Source organism: Sphaerodactylus townsendi, linkage group LG03 (assembly GCF_021028975.2).
Source record: "Sphaerodactylus townsendi isolate TG3544 linkage group LG03, MPM_Stown_v2.3, whole genome shotgun sequence".
NCBI lineage: Eukaryota > Metazoa > Chordata > Lepidosauria > Squamata > Sphaerodactylidae > Sphaerodactylus > Sphaerodactylus townsendi.
This window is the reverse complement of record NC_059427.1, coordinates 3,104,718-3,120,323: the sequence shown is the minus strand read 5'-3', so window position 1 is coordinate 3,120,323 and position 15,606 is coordinate 3,104,718. Positions and strand designations below refer to the sequence as shown.

At 44.5% G+C, this 15,606-nt stretch overlaps 3 protein-coding genes across 9 annotated transcripts in view; 2 read left to right on the top strand and 1 right to left on the bottom strand.

Moving 5' to 3' along the window:
• The window catches only part of LOC125428569 (zinc finger protein 345-like), a 68,804-nt gene extending 63,018 nt beyond the window's left edge, over nt 1–5,786 (top strand). For 4 of the 7 annotated variants that reach the window (XM_048488901.1, XM_048488900.1, XM_048488902.1 and 1 more), the window contains 4 exons: nt 256–323; nt 572–698; nt 1,809–1,904; nt 2,947–5,786. In XM_048488901.1, the coding sequence (XP_048344858.1) occupies nt 256–323; nt 572–698; nt 1,809–1,904; nt 2,947–4,511 (1,856 nt within the window). In that variant the 3' untranslated portion in view covers nt 4,512–5,786. Of the gene's footprint in view, nt 1–217; nt 699–1,765; nt 1,905–2,946 lie in introns of those variants that run through there. The other 3 variants (XM_048488904.1, XM_048488903.1, XM_048488905.1) reach the window with 3 other exon arrangements.
• TAP2 (transporter 2, ATP binding cassette subfamily B member) overlaps nt 1–15,606 on the bottom strand; it is a 1,062,867-nt gene that overhangs the window by 213,139 nt on the left and 834,122 nt on the right. The gene's annotated exons all lie outside the window — the stretch shown is intronic.
• Nucleotides 1–15,606, top strand: part of LOC125428531 (zinc finger protein 708-like) — a 1,111,878-nt gene that overhangs the window by 430,880 nt on the left and 665,392 nt on the right. The window lies entirely within an intron of this gene.

The window sequence follows — 15,606 nt, the reverse complement described above, 5'->3', positions numbered from 1 at the left end:
AGTTCTCCCTCCTTAATTCTGTGAATTGACACCATTGACAAACCATTGACAAACAGACCACGCTTTTGTATATGATAAGCATATACAAACTGGATTTGGCACAAGTATGGAAGCAAAAAATATTCTGAAATCAGGATGCAAGGATAGTTGTGACCATGAACCAAGAGAAGAAGAATCTTATTTTCCCCATGGAACTGAATTGCAAAATACTCAGAGAGTACAGAATGCCTTCCATTTACCTTCTCATCCTTCCAGGTGGTACCATACATTCCTTCCCATCTCTTTGGGGCAAAGATAAAGCAGATTCCATGCAGCCTGATCAGGTAAGTGTGGAACTCTGGCTCTTGCCCCGGGTGCCTCTCCCCACACCCCTAGGCCAGGGCTGATCTCCATCTCTTTCCCTCAACTGCTGTCTGTGCTGGTCATTGGATGGAAAATGAAAACATCTCATGGAAATTCAGATCCTAAATGCTGAAAGTTTGTTATATTCCTTTTGGATTGACCTTAGAAGGGGAATGTTTCTTACATTATCTCTGAAGAAAGGGGAGTATTCGTTTGTTTCTCTTTCCAGGGTCTGGTGACATTTGAGGAAGTGTCTGTTCATTTTACCGAGGAAGAGTGGGCTCTGCTGGACCCAGACCAAAGAAGGCTTCACAGTGAAGTCATGAAGGACAATCGTCAGAATGTGGCCTCTCTGGGTAAGGCTTTCCTTTCACTGGATTCACAGATGGTGATGTCAGAAGTCCTTCTAAGAAGGACCCCAGCCTTTACTTGGATGACCCTGGCTAGCCTGATCTCAGAAGTTCCCAGAAGTTAAGCAGGGTCAGTCCAGGTTGGTACTTGGGTAGGAAACCACCAAGGAATTCCAGGGGTGCTCTGCAGGACAAGGCAGTAGGAAACCATTTCTGTCCATCTTTGACTTTAAAAACTCTATGTCACCATATTTTGTCTGTGACTTGATGGCACTTTACATCAGCACGCATATGGACTCTGGTATGGCTCTTCCAGTGGAAACTCATCAGTAGGATAATGTAAAACATGCAAATGTAGGAAAGGGTGGGGGTTCTGCATACTTATTAGACTGTGTTACTATTCGTTTATAAGCTAAAATATCAATTTGTAGCCGAAAAAGCAACCTAGCAGAGGAGATTTCCCTTTATTTATTTATTTTATTTATTTTATTAGGCTTTTATACCGCCCCATCCCCGAAGGGCTCTGAGAATCAAGCGAGCTAATTTTTCTCCAGTAGGAGCAAAATCTTGATTGCAGGGGAAATTGTTTGAAAGCCGGGTAGGACGAGGATTGACCTCCATAACAGTTTTTGGTAGGTCAACGATGCATTGTCTTGGGCCTTTCAGAGTAGCCATAGCAACAAGCATTTTAAAGAATAACAATAACAATATTTTATTCGGTCAAGGCCCTGAATATGCATTTCACAAAGTTCCGAAAGACAGTTGCTCGCCCCAAGGACCTTACAACCTCCCATGGAACTTCTTGCCTTGAGAGCGGGTTATGATACTGTATTCTGGTGGCTCTTGTCTAGACTAGGGCCCTTCTCTGTACTGAATTTACCTGCTTGCTTCTCTTCTACTTTGAGGTGCTCTCAGTATCAGCAATTTGGATCTTTCTGAATTTAAGCAGAATCCCCTTCATCTTTTGTGTGTGTATTATTTAGCAGTTTAAAACATCTGGTTCTTCCTTTTTTGCCATTATTAGTAGCTGAGATTCAAATAGCCTGGTTTAAAAATCTGAATTTTTCTTGCAGTTGGAATGTCCGGAAGTAACTGGTCTGTTTCTTTCCCTCAAAGAAGGACTTCTAGTTCCCAAACCTGATTCCATATCCTTACCGGAAGAAGCAGGAGATCCACTTGACCAGGCCCCAGAAGAAAGAACAAGGTCAACAGGTATCTGCTTGCTTTTTCATGGAAGCAACTACAACTTTTATAGGGCTAAATTTTATTAGCTGGAGATTAGAGGGATTTCTCAAAAGGGGACTGCATGAGAACATCCAGGAAAGCTTTCTTAAATATGAAAAAAGACTTAAAACAGGAAACAAAATGCTGATTTCTTTATGATTAGTGGAAACATGTATGCAGTTCATGATTTTAATGCACATTCATTTATTAATATGTTCCTTTTCACATTTATTAATATGCAGACCTCCTCAAGCTGGCTCAAAAATAAAAATAAATTAGCATAAACTTCTGAATACTGCCTAAATGACCAATCTTATAAAGCCAGAGGCACATAAGAGCATAAAATAGCTACTGAATTGCCTCAAAAATATCCCCTTCCCAGGTGAATAGACCAAAACTAAAGGAAAAGCCTGTTTGTAAAGACCTGTTTTGGCCTGGCTAAAAAAACCAGGTAGGAAGGTAATACTTCAGGTGAGCCTCAAAGGGGGACATTTCCCAGATGAGGGGATCGCACTGGAAATCCCCAATCTTTAGTTACCACCTGCTTCAGCTCTCCCAGCATGGTCACAGAACACATGGCTTGCGAGGCCAAACGTACTTGTGGTGGAGAGGACCCTTGGAGCTCAGATTGAGTCTCCATAGTTGAGGTGTAAATCTCTGTTCCAAAGTCCAACTCCAGTGAATGCAGTCAGTATTCCTTTTGCATAGAAGAAGAAATTGGCCAGATATCCGTCTAGCCCAGCCTCCCATTTCAAACATTAGCCAACTAAAGTCCCCAGAAGATTCATAAGGAGCAGACCCAAAGTACTCTTCAGAGAGTACTGCCTCTGAACATGGAGGTTCCACTGAGCTATCTGGTCTGTGATAGAACCACCCTTCAGGGAAACATCATCAGCTGGTTAATACAGGGCAGGATTCGTCTCCCCTTCAAATGATTCCAATTCTGTTGTGATGAAAAGCAGTTAATGGCCTTGCTTTTTTGATGCTGCTTTTCCTTAAAGGTCTTACCAGTCTTTTCTCTTTATTCCAGAGGATAATGCTCTCCAGAACAAGTTCAGCAAAGAACCACCAGTCCTCCTTTATGATGAAACAGAGCAAAATAGTAACACAGAAATGAAACGGAAGAGGGGGAACCAATGCTGTGCTTCTCAGAGTGCTGAATCCCAGATATTGGAAACACATGGAAAAACTGACTCGAGGGAGAAACCTGACAAATTCTTTGAATGCGAAATGAGCGATAAGAACTGCATCCTTGCAGCTCATCAAAGAATCCACACTAGGAAGAAACCATATAAACATTTAGAGTGTGGAAAGAGCTTTGCTCAGGGTTCAGATCTTACTCAACCTCAAATTCACAATGGGGAGAAGCCATATAAATGCTTAGAGTATACTGGGGAGAAAACATATAAGTGCTTGGAGTGTGGAAAAAGTGTTGCTTGGAGTTCAGATCTTATTATCCATCAACAAATCCACACTGGGGAGAAACCATATAAATGCTTGGAATGTGAAAAAAGTTTCTCTCAGAGTTCAGGACTTATTAGTCATCAACAAATCCACACTGGGGAGAAACCACATAAATGTTTGGAGTGTGGAAAAAGCTTTACTCGGAATGGAAATCTAGCTGTTCATCAAAGAACGCACACTGGGGAGAAACCATATAAATGCTTGAAGTGTGGAATTAGCTTTGCTCGGAGTGGAACACTAGCTGTTCATCAAAGCATGCACACTGGGGAGAAACCATATAAATGCCTGCAGTGTGGGATGAGCTTTCCTCGTAATTCAGATCTTACTGTCCATCAACGAATCCACACTGGGGAGAAACCCTATAAGTGCTTGGAGTGTGGAAAAAGCGTTGCTCGGGGTTCAGATCTTATTATCCATCAACGAATCCACACTGGGGAGAAACCATATAAATGCTTGGTATGTGAAAAAAGCTTCTCTCAGAGTTCAGCACTTATTAGTCATCAACAAATCCACACTGGGGAGAAACCACATAAATGTTTGGAGTGTGGAAAAAGCTTTACTCGGAATGGAAATCTAGCTGTTCATCAAAGAATGCACACTGGGGAGAAACCATATAAATGCTTGGACTGTGGAATGAGCTTTGCTCGGAGTGGAACTCTGTCTGTTCATCAAAGTATGCACACTGGGGAGAAACCATATAAATGCTTGGAGTGTGGGATGAGCTTTCCTCGGAGTTCAGATCTTACTATTCATCAAAGAATCCACACTGGGGAGAAACCCTATAAGTGCTTAGAGTGTGGAAAAAGCTTTGCTCGGAGTGGAAGTTTAGCTGTTCATCAAAGCATGCACACTGGGGAGAAACCATTTAAATGCTTGGAGTGTGGAAAGAGCTTTGCTCGGAGTTCAGATCTTACTATCCATCAACGAGTCCACACTGGGGAGAAACCATATAAATGCTTGAAGTGTGGAAAAGGCTTTGCTCGGAATGGAAGTCTAGCTGTTCATCAACAAATCCACACTGAGGAGAAACCGTATAAATGCTTGGTGTGTGGAAAGAGCTTTGTTCGGAGTTCACATCTTACTAGACATCAACATAAGCACACAGAGAAGAAAATGCAGAAATTCCTGTAGTGTGGAAAGAACTTTGCTCACAGTCTTGTTTATTGCTGTTCAACAAAAACACACAGGAGGAACCATATACTATTTGTAATCTTGGTTGTAAATTTCTTGTGAAATACCGAAGAATCTATAGAGGAGAAACAGTGTAAGTGCTTGGAGTGTGGAAAGAAGAAACAGTAGAAAGGTCTGGTGTGCTCAAAGTGTTCTGTTGCATGTTTAACCCTTCAGTCCCATCCGAGAGTCTATACAAAGAAGCAATCATATAAATGCCCCTAGTGTTGAAAGAGATTTCTGTTTCAGCAGGAGACTGTTTATGAAAGACTTCATAGTGGTGTTAAAAGTGCCATCAGCCGAATTACAATAACCACATAGGATTGGGAAAATAAGAGACATTCAGAGGTGGCTTGCCACCGCGTGCCTGCGCATCACAATCCGCATGGGTTTGTGTATAAAGAAGTCATGCCAGACTACACTCTCTCTGTGTCTCTCTTTCTCTCTCTCTCTTTGATAGAGTTTCAAGCTTGGTAGATGAAACGAATGCTGCGGATTTAGCGTACCTTGATTTCAATAAGGCCTTTGACAAGGTCTCTCATGATATTCTTTCAAACATCTAGATAAAATCTGGGTTAGACAAGGCTACAGTTAAGTGGATTTGGAATTGTTGACCAACTGAAACCACAGGAGCCACCCAGTGTAGAGACAAAACGCCAACAGACCTAACAGGTAGGCCACAGGGGATGAAGGGAGGGGGCATGTACCCTAATCCTAAAACAATGCTAATCCAGTGATCCCCCCGGGCAACTTCCCAGGGGTGGAGGGAAGAGGAAACATAGGATCTAGTGAGTAGACAAAACGCCAACAGACCTAACAGGTAGGCCACAAGAGCCACCCAGTGGCTCAATTAGGAGAGGTAGCAAATACCCCATGGGATGGGGTCAGAATTCAAAATGAACTTGACAGATTAGAGGTCTTGGCCAAAATTAACAACATCAATTTCAACAGGGAGAAATGTAAGGTACTACACTTAGAAAAAATTTGGAATGCACAGATACAAGATAAGTGACACCTGGCTTGGCAACATGTGAAAGGGATCTAGGAGTCTTAGTAGACCACAAGCTGAACATGAGGCAAGAATGTGATGCAGCTTATTAAAAAGCCAATGCAATTCTGAGCTTCATCAATAGGAGTATAATGTCTAGATCGAGCAGTGTGATAGTACTACTCAATTCTGTGTTGATCAGACCTCACCTGGAATACTGTGTTCAGTTCTAGGAAGCACAGTTCAAAAAGGATATTGACAAGCTGGAACAGGTCCAGAGGAGGCCGACCAAAATGGTTAAAAGTCTGGAATCCATTCTCTTTGAAAGACTTGGGGAGCTGGGTTTGTTTAGTTTTGAGAAGATTAAGGGGTGACATGATGACCATGTTTGAATTTTTCAAGGGATATCATGTTGAAGATGGAGCAAGGCTATTTTTTGCTGCTCCAGAGACTAAGACATAGAGTAATGGATTCAAGCTATGGAAAGAGAGATTCCATCTAAACATTAGGAAGAACTTTCTGACAGTAAGACCTATTGGGCAGTGGAATACATTGCCTCAGATGGTGGTGGAGTCTTCTTCAGAGGTTTTTATACAGAGGCTGCATAGCTCTGTCAGGAGTGCTTTGATTATGGGAGTGCTTTGATTATGGGAACAAGAAGCCCTAGAGAAAAAGGGTGGCCCACAGAGGTGTAGCTGGGCCAAACTGCGCCCGGTGCACATTTATTATCCGGGCTTCTCTATTCTTCATCTATTTTGTTCTTGAGACCTTAGAAGCGTGCCCTGTTCTGAGTAAAACGGCCTGGATGGGAATTATACTTCCCAGGAGACCTTGTGAACCCCAAGGTATCCTGGGAATTGTAGTTTCTCAGGGCGTTTTTACTGCGAACAGGGCTTTTGCAGCCTGAAAAAGTTCTCAAAAAGGAAAGGAACTAAGGTAAGTGTGGGAAGGGGGCTGCAGGAAGGGGAAAGGGGAGGGGTTCATGCATTTCTGCTACAAGATCCCCGGGAGTGCAAGGCCCTTGGCACAGTGCCAAGACACGCCCCTTGGGAGCTCTCGCTTCACTGGCCTATGCTTTCAGTTTGTGCTCCACTTGCTGCTTGGTTTCTTTTCTGGGAGTAAGCCTAGTTGGATAAGCTTAAATAGGATTTTGAGTGGATGCACTTAGGATTGCTCTTTTGTTATATTGTATTATCAGAAAGCTCCATAGGATCCATGATTTCTTTAAATCCATATTGAATTAATAAATAAAAATTTAAAAATCGTGTGATTCTTCATGGTTTTAAATGACATCTAGAGCCTGGAAATTTCACATATGCTGCTCCCCCAAGGCCTGCTCAGGATAGCTCACCACTGCAACAAAACACAAAACTAAACTGGCAAATTATCAACAAGCCAGGATGTAAAAATAGGATGAAGCAAAGACTGAATGGCCTAGAGCATGCCCATAAAGAGTTCTCAGGCCAAGAGCAGGCCTTAGTCCAATGCTTGGATCAAAAGAAGCCTCTTTCTTAAATGCAGCAGGAGGCTAATAAAGAGGAGAGTGTGGCCCATTGATCTGGAATCCTTAATCTGGAGTGTGACCTGGGTTGTACACAGTTAAGACTGGAGAAGGACTAATTTTTCAAAAGGGGAGGGAAAATGGTTTGAGAGATGTTTTCATCTCACAGCGAATACAGGAATTTCTTCCTTGTCCCTCAAATCTACAGACTTTATGGTTTTCAAAAATCACCCATAGCCTGTTTCTTCCAAGTGAAAGTAGGATGGTATCCACCCCACCGGCACAAGGAACATGGCTCAGTGGTTGATCAACCACTTGGCACAGCATGAGGGGGTCACCATAACCTAGATCACCCCTGCTTATTTGTGGGCAGTCTACCTGTGGTGCCTCAGGGCAAACCTCCACAATGTCCTCCTAGATTGCTTTCAGTTTAGGCCAGCTGAGTGATATCAATCCCAGTAGACTCCCAGATGACCCAGAAGGGTTGGCAGCCCTAGTACACAGTAGAGATGCCATCAATTTTACAGTGAATGTTTTAAGAGCTAAATGTGCCTTGCTCACCAGCTGAGATCCCCTGCTGGCTGAATACATGAACCTTTTGCCTCTCCAAGTCTCAGGCTGAGGTCTTTCATATTGGAGGCAATGGGGAACTCAGCCTTGGACTGTCTGTCCACAGAGCGGCTACCCACTATCCTCTTCTCTTTGAAGAAATCTTCGTTCAGCCTGAAGCCAAGCAAAAATGTGTGGTGGCCAAGTTTGCAGATGATACCAAATTATGTAGGTGGTAAGAACCACAAGGATTGCTAAGAGCTCCAAGCTGACCTTGATAAATTTTGGGACTCTTTAGTTTGGAGAGGAGACGTCTGAGGGGGGATATGATTGAAGTCTATAAAATTATGCATGGGGTAGAAAATGTTGACAGAAATTTTTCTCTCTTTCTCACAATACTAGAACCAGGGGGCATTCATTGAAAATGTTGGGGGGAAGAATTAGGACTAATAAAAGGAAACACTTCTTCACGCAACGTGTGATTGGTGTTTGGAATATGCTGCCACAGGAGGTGGTGATGGCCACTAACCTGGATAGCTTTAAAAAGGGCTTGGACAGATTTATGGAGGAGAAGTCAATCTATGGCTACCAATCTTGATCCTCCTTGATCTCAGATTGCAAATGCCTTAGCAGACCAGGTGCTCAGGAGCAGCAGCAGCAGCAGAAGGCCATTGCTTTCACATCCTGCATGTGAGCTCCCAATGGCACCTGGTGGGCCACTGCGAGTAGCAGAATGCTGGACTAGATGGACTCTGGTCTGATCCAGCAGGCTAGTTCTTATGTTCTTAAAAATCATGGAAGCTTCTCTATCCGGGAGCCTGAGGTGAAGCTGACTGTAGCTTCCAACACTGGAATAAGGGAAGTGAGAGGTGGTGTCGTGGGCTCAGAGTCAACCAGTCGGGAGTTCTCCGATGAGGAGTACTGGCAGGGTGACTCCACTGTGTGGGAACACCAGTCAACTGGGCCTCAAGCACAGCCAGAAGCCTCACAGGATGCAGACAGAGCTGGCCCAAGTCATGAGTTGGAAGCGAGTGTGTTTGCACTGAGGCCTGAATTAGCAGTCCATCCAGCTCACTTGAGTCTGTGAGGCAACTGGGAAACTACCCAGCAAGACCTGCACTCCAAAAGGCACAGTGTGTGCTTGGAAGTCCTAAGGCAGTGGTTCTCAACCTGGGGGTCGAACGACCCTTTCACAGGGGTTGCCTAAGACTCTCTGCATCAGTGTTCTCCATCTGTAAAATGGATAAATGTTAGGGTTGGGGGTCACCTCAACATGAGGAACTGTATTAAAGGGTCGCGGCATTAGGAAGGTTGAGAACCACTGTCCTAAGGCATCACAGAAAATGCTGTGAGTCAGATCAGGTTCAAGACTGAGCCACAGCACAGACTTATAAGAAACAGCTCTTGGAAGTGAAAGTTGCAGGAGCAACATTATTGAAAGCCTGACAACTTTCTGCTGCATCTGGTTGCAAACTTGGAACTCTGACTCAGACCAGATTGCCTGACCTGACCTATCTTTGACTGCCTCCTTCCATATCTGCTTGGAACATGTTCCTCTGGACTCAGAGTAAGACTGCTGTCTTCCTCACATCCATGCCTGCCAGCAGCTTTAACCTGACTCCCCGTAAGCCCAGCAGGCCAGGCCAGGTAAAAGCAAGAGCCAGGCAGATAACAAGGCTGAGTGGTTTCAAGGCCAGTGGAACCAGGTGGAAGTTGCACCTACATATTCCATGTCTTTAGTGGACTCATGGGTGGGAGAAGGTGCTTGCTTAATTGGGCCCTCTACCAGTACAGCACGCATGCACTCACTCACTCTGCCCCATCCCCGAAAGGCTCGGGGCAGGGTACAACACAATTCAGATATTCCACAAATTAAAAATGTAAATCCACATCTAAAATTAACATTTTAAACAATCTAAAACAATTTAAAACAACACTAAAATGGTAGTAAAATGGTTTATTTTTCCTGCTGTCCCTCTTTCTCTCCCACCCTTCACCTGGAGACCGATAAGTTCAGACAATCCGGCTGGCTAGTTGGAAAAGGCCTGGTGGAACAACCATGTCTTGCAGGCTCTGAGGAATTGTCATAGTCCTGTAGGTCACAAAGGATTTTTTCAGAAAGTGATACATCCATGATTGGAATAGCAAGTTTGGGGATGGCTATGTTATGACTGAGTCTATTATATCAATGTAACCCATTGCACAGCAAAAAGGAAATTACGTTGACACAGAGGACATCACACTGATGAAGTTGCAAAAACGGAGGTTGCCCGAGCCCATTCTGTTGCTGTATTTTTGATCCTTGAAAGCTGGAGTCTGCTGGAGTCTGCAAGGCAGAAATAACTATTGTGTTACTTACATGACTTTTATGAGGTTTGGGACTGTACATTCCATGAGTGCCAAGGCAGGGTGACGACCCGCCAGCACTGTGAGACTTTGAGTTGATAACCATTAATATGTATATGATTGTAAGTTATGCAAACTGAGAGGTATTTATATTATAATTATATGATATTTATTAAATTGTGTAATGTGGTCAGATGTGCAACACGCTGATTTGTTCTAGGTATTGTGGTTATATTGTATTGTGGAATTGTCATAGTTCCCACAGTGCTCTGACATCATCAGGTAGTTTGTTCCACCAGGTCGGAGCCAGGGCCATAAAAGCCCTGGCTCTCGTTGAAGCCAACTGGATATCCCTTGGGCAGGGCATCGTCGGAGGGAACCTCCTGGAGGGACCTTGTAGGGCAATAAGGGGGGATGCGGTCCCCTTATTGTAGGGCAACAAAAGAAGATGGTCTCATTATGGCAACATGCCTGACTGGTTACGATCAACTGGGTAGCAACATCTCTGAGTGGTTAAGTTAGATCAGTGGCTATACAATTGATTGGTCAACTAGAATCCTGCTAACATGGACCATTGGCAACGAAGAAAGATCCTCCACTCTAGTCTTAGCCTTGTTTGAAATTAATCTGTCTTAGGGGCAGCTCCTGATTCTGGATCGAGAAAATTGGCCAGAACATCTGTTTTGGCTTTTATAAATGGTTGGACTCAGTTTTGTCATGTAATACCTTTCTTTAGAAAATCAATGCTTGTAAATGTGCTCAGGTTAATAATTTAGCTTTATATTGTTTTATCTTTGCTGTTCATTGCTCTTATATATTTCTGCACATTCCTTTAATAAATACTATTAATTACATTTTATGATGTTCTTGAACTTGGGGGTTTCAGTCTGGATCAAGTACTTTAGCCTTTATTGGCTACAGCTTCCAGAGTAACTTTTTGGGGGCAGGGGATCTCAAGTTGCAAGTATCCTGTTGTAGTAACCCTCTAATGTCTTAGCTTGGGTTCCTGCCATGTTTCTAGCTTTTGACAATTTCCTGCTTCAGTGTCCTGAGAAAGTTTGCTTGTGCTTGGTGGTTATCTGTGAAGCTGCAGGGGGGTGGGGGAGAGTGAAAACCGTTGAGCTTCCTTCACAGGTCCCATTGTAAATTTCGTTGTGCTGTAAATTTCGTTGTGCGTGCACAATGACAATAAAATGCTTATGCTTATGCTTATCACTGTCTTTGGAGTGTGTGTATGATAATTCTCCCTCCTGGAAAAGGGGTGGGTGGGTCTCTGCTTGGGAATATCATCTTTTGCCTGTTCTCCTGTTTTCAGTTCAGACAATAAGGTCATCAGCTTTTCTATACTTATCATCAATACATGAGAATTCATTTCATTGAGCTAGTCTGGGGTTGTGACAGGTTGTCTGAACTCCTTCTGTGCGTTTACCCCATGGAATCCCGTCCTGCAGCCATGTCAGACAAAGTCTCAAATGGAGGTGACACCGCCAGCAACAAGAGTGCCAGGAAGAGAACTGAATCGAATACAGGTGAACTTGTGGAGGAGAGGAAATCCTGATCATAATTCCAGAGGGGGGTGACTATCCCCCAGATCTCTCTCCTGAGGAATATGTGGGGCTGGACTGGTTGAGAACCCCTTATGGAAGTGCCCACCATTCCTACCTAGCCCCCAGAGACGGGCTGGCACACCTGCTGATTTTCCATTCCAGAGAGAGCGCCATGACTGAGGATTCTGTTGGCTAGAGGCTGAGGATGTCAGACATGAGGTGAGCACTCTTAGTAGAGGGATGGAAGTTCTAGCCAAGCAGATGCTGACCTAAATCATGTGCAGAGAGCACTGAGGCCCCAAACAGTAGCCCAGCAGTGCAAGTGCGCTGCTCTTCATTTGAACAGCTCTGTGTCGTTGTGGCTGTGAGAGCTCCCTGTATTTTGTTTTGTCCTTTTTTCCCCACTCCTCTACCTGAGTGACAGAGGCTTATCTGGTGAACCAGATGTGTTTCCGCACTCCTACATTCCTGCTGGGCAGAGGCAGAGCTTCCAGAGGGCCACCTGGGGACAAATGCCCCAGGAGGCCGCCATTCGGTCACGTGGGGGCGGAACACACCCCTCCTCCTTCCCCCCTCGGCTCCACCCTGCCAGGCTGCTCCTTCAGCAGGGCCAAGGGGTGCCCTGCGAGGGCTCTGCCAGCTGGAGGAGCAGCCTGGTGGGGCCACCACTGGGTGCCATTTGGGCCAGCCCTGCCAGGTCCTGCCAGGCTACCTGGGACCGCTGCCACTGGCTAAGGTAAGTGGGGTGCGGGGTGGTGGGGCCAGGGGAGTGGTGGGGTGCCCAGAGCAGTTGTTGCCCCCGGCGCCATTTCCCCTCGCTATGCCTGTGCTACTGGGTGACTTTGGGCTAGTAACAGTTCTTTCAGAACTCTCTCAGCCCCAACTATCTCACAAGGTGCCTGTTGTGTGGAGAGGAAAGGAAAGGAGCTTGTAAGCCACCTTGAGTCTCGTTACAGGAGAGAAAGGTGGGGTAGAAATCCAAACTCCTCTTCTTCATCTCTTCCCCATCTGCTAAACTAAAGGTTGCTTATAAATTATGTTGTTATTTCTTCAGTGCTGCACTTTAGTGCTGCACTGGAAGACTCAGCAGGTCAGTCTCAGCAGGTCAGTCTAGATCAGGGGTAGGGAACCTGCGGCTCTCCAGATGTTCAGGAACTACAATTCCCATCAGCCCCTACCAGCATGGCCAATTGGCCATGCTGACGAAACTGATGGGTGGATCCCAGGCTGGAGAGCTTATGAGTCCCTGGTCTGTGTTCTCAGGAAATACTGAGTGGTAGCAGCTGGCTAGCTTTCCCTAAAACCTTGGTCTAAGGGAGTTTCCCAGCAAGGAAGGAAGCCATTTTCCCCTTCCTGCCATAACAGTGCTGTTCTAAGGGTAAGACTGAAAGGCTAACGTGGCAGTCCTGAGGAACCTCAGCACATCTGTGCCAGTTCAAGTCTGGTTGGAATCTCCTCTCAGAATGCCCCATAAGCTTCTTCACTGGCCAGGGGCTGGAATAGATGACCGGAAAGATCCTTTCAAGGTTCTCTGTTTTCAACCCTGCCCTTGACTGAAGAATCCATCTCAGGAGCTTGTGGGTTTGAGAGTGTGAGAAGGACATACTTATAAGAGGATGCAAGGCTAAATCATATAACATTTAGACTGTTCCAACACCTGCTTCAACTGTTCCTCTTTAACACTGAGATATTGTTTAAAAAATGATTTTGTTAGCATTACATTATTTTTATTTATTGTTAAATTTATATACCACCCCTCCCCCAAAGGGCTCTGGGCGGTGCACAGCAAAAAAAACAATAGAAACACATAAATACAAAATATAAATTAGATATTAACTATAAAATAAAATCCTTTAAAATACAGCGTATAGTACAAAAGTATAGGTGTCCATTAAAATACACATTAAAACCCTCCCAAACAGTGGGTCTCAAGATGTTAGTGACCTAAGATATTCCCAATTCCCCCAACTTTCCTCGTAGGACTTAATCTCCTAGGCCGCAGATCCTCCTCGTCATTCTCCTCTACATCCATTCTATTCTGTCCACGTTACTTTATAAGTGAGACCTCCAGGTCCTCACACAAGTCTCCAGGTTTGGTGCAGCCAATGCGGTGTACAGCTGGATTATGACATCTAGGGCTTTGTGAGTTATGCCCCTCTTGATAGCCCCAGACCACCCACTCCCACTGTTATTTATTTTATTTAAAACATGTATTTGCCATGATCCTCTCAAGCCCTGAACCATAGTTACTAGTCCCAGCCAGGTGACCTCCTCAACCAATGGCAACCCCAGCAACAGCCTTCCCCTAACAGGACACTAATAAGTTCAGCTCCTGACCTTGAGGAGATGACAGTGAATGATCAAACATAGAATAATCCACACCTGCAAAGCAAATCCCAAGGATCAGAACCCTTATCTAGAGGAGGGAAACTCTTGTCTTGACAGCCACTCTCCCTTCTACCAGTTGATGTTAAATCAATTATTGTCAAAGGCTTTCACTGCCAGATTCAACACAGATGCAGGCGAAACGTTAGGAACAAGATCTACCAGACCACAACCACACAGCCTGGAAAACCCACCACAATCAGTTAGACCAATTATGTTTCACACTTTCATCCTGTGTGTCTGGAAAACAATCCAGGGTGAGATTGTGGTCATCTCCCTGAAGCATAGCATCTGCATCACAGCTGGACAACCAAAATGTCACCATGATCCAGAAGCTATGGTGACCCTCTTGTGTGGTGCAAAGCAAATGATCTACTACAGAGTTAAGGTCCTTCTGTTAGAGTGGATTCTGATGCAAAGAAGATTTAAAAAGCACAGAAGTTCCTCCAGAACACCCAAAACTCTGGGAACAACATTTTTTTTTAATTGTCAGCAGAGCATAGATTACTTTCATGCAAGATGATTATTTGATCATCCCACAGCTTGGATGTGAAAGTAACATTTATGAGTGGGAAGTAACATTCCTGCTGGGCAGAGGCAGAGCTTCCACAGGACCACCTGGGGACAAATGCCCTGGGCCTCATGTGTCATTTGGTTGTGATATTCTTTCCGTATGTGCTAATGCTTCAGATTCCTCAGCTGTGCAGGAGTAAATAAATATTGTGTCTCTCTCAAAAACTCAAACTGTTGGCTGTTGTGGGGTTTTTGGGATGTGTGGCTGCATTAGGAGCAAAAACTGGCAGACCAGCTGTCCTGATTCCTGTCATGTTTGGCACTGCAACTCTCACTGGTATTCAGAGTGTTACTGCCTCTGAACATGGAGGTTTTACTGGGCCCATCAAAGTCTATTAGCCACAAGGGTCTTGAATTTTCTTGAATTCCACTAATCCTTTTGTAAAGTCAATTAAATTCATGGCCATAAGACCAATAGAAGGACTGTCCAGGGAGTCAAAGAAGTGGGGAAAACATACCAAGAGAGAATCATTTGGCCAGCGATTCCAAACACCAGAAGATCTAAGAATTGCAAATATCTTAAACGGAATCAATTCAACAGCTGTTTAATTCTGGCCTGAATGTCAGAGAGGGCAGAATATCAGAGTCCTGAGTTTCATATATTGTTTCCTGTGACAGTGATGTGCTTGTGCCTTTGCATATGTCTTTAATCACTGCTCTTTACTTAATTCGGACAAATTTCCTGCCATGAGGCTGGCAAACTTAAGGCTAACCAGTATGCGTGGCTAGAGCTATAGTTACAGCATTCCGAGATTCCTTTTGCTAGGCAACGTGATAAAGGCGATCTCTCTCATAGACCCAACTAAACTGAGGGTTAGAAGATCTCACCAGATAGGAGCTGGGAGCGGTGATGTGAGGAATTGCTGAATGGCTTTTGACAATTCCCTGCACTCTTCAGAACTGGCTTGGGAAAAGTTTGGTTCATGCTTGCTAATCACTAACGAAGACTTCTATGACCAACACTAGAGTCTGTTTACTGAACAAGGATCACAGACTCCAGCCTTTGAGGGCACATTTCTAAGGCTTCACTTTTTTCTGATTTGTGTGATGGGAAGCAAGGTTCCTCCCCTGCAGAGAGCCAAGTTCTGCAGAACCAAAGATTAATACTAACGGAAGGGCATTTAATGAGTTCCTCTGGTCTGAATTCTTTGGCCCTGACCTGGGTAG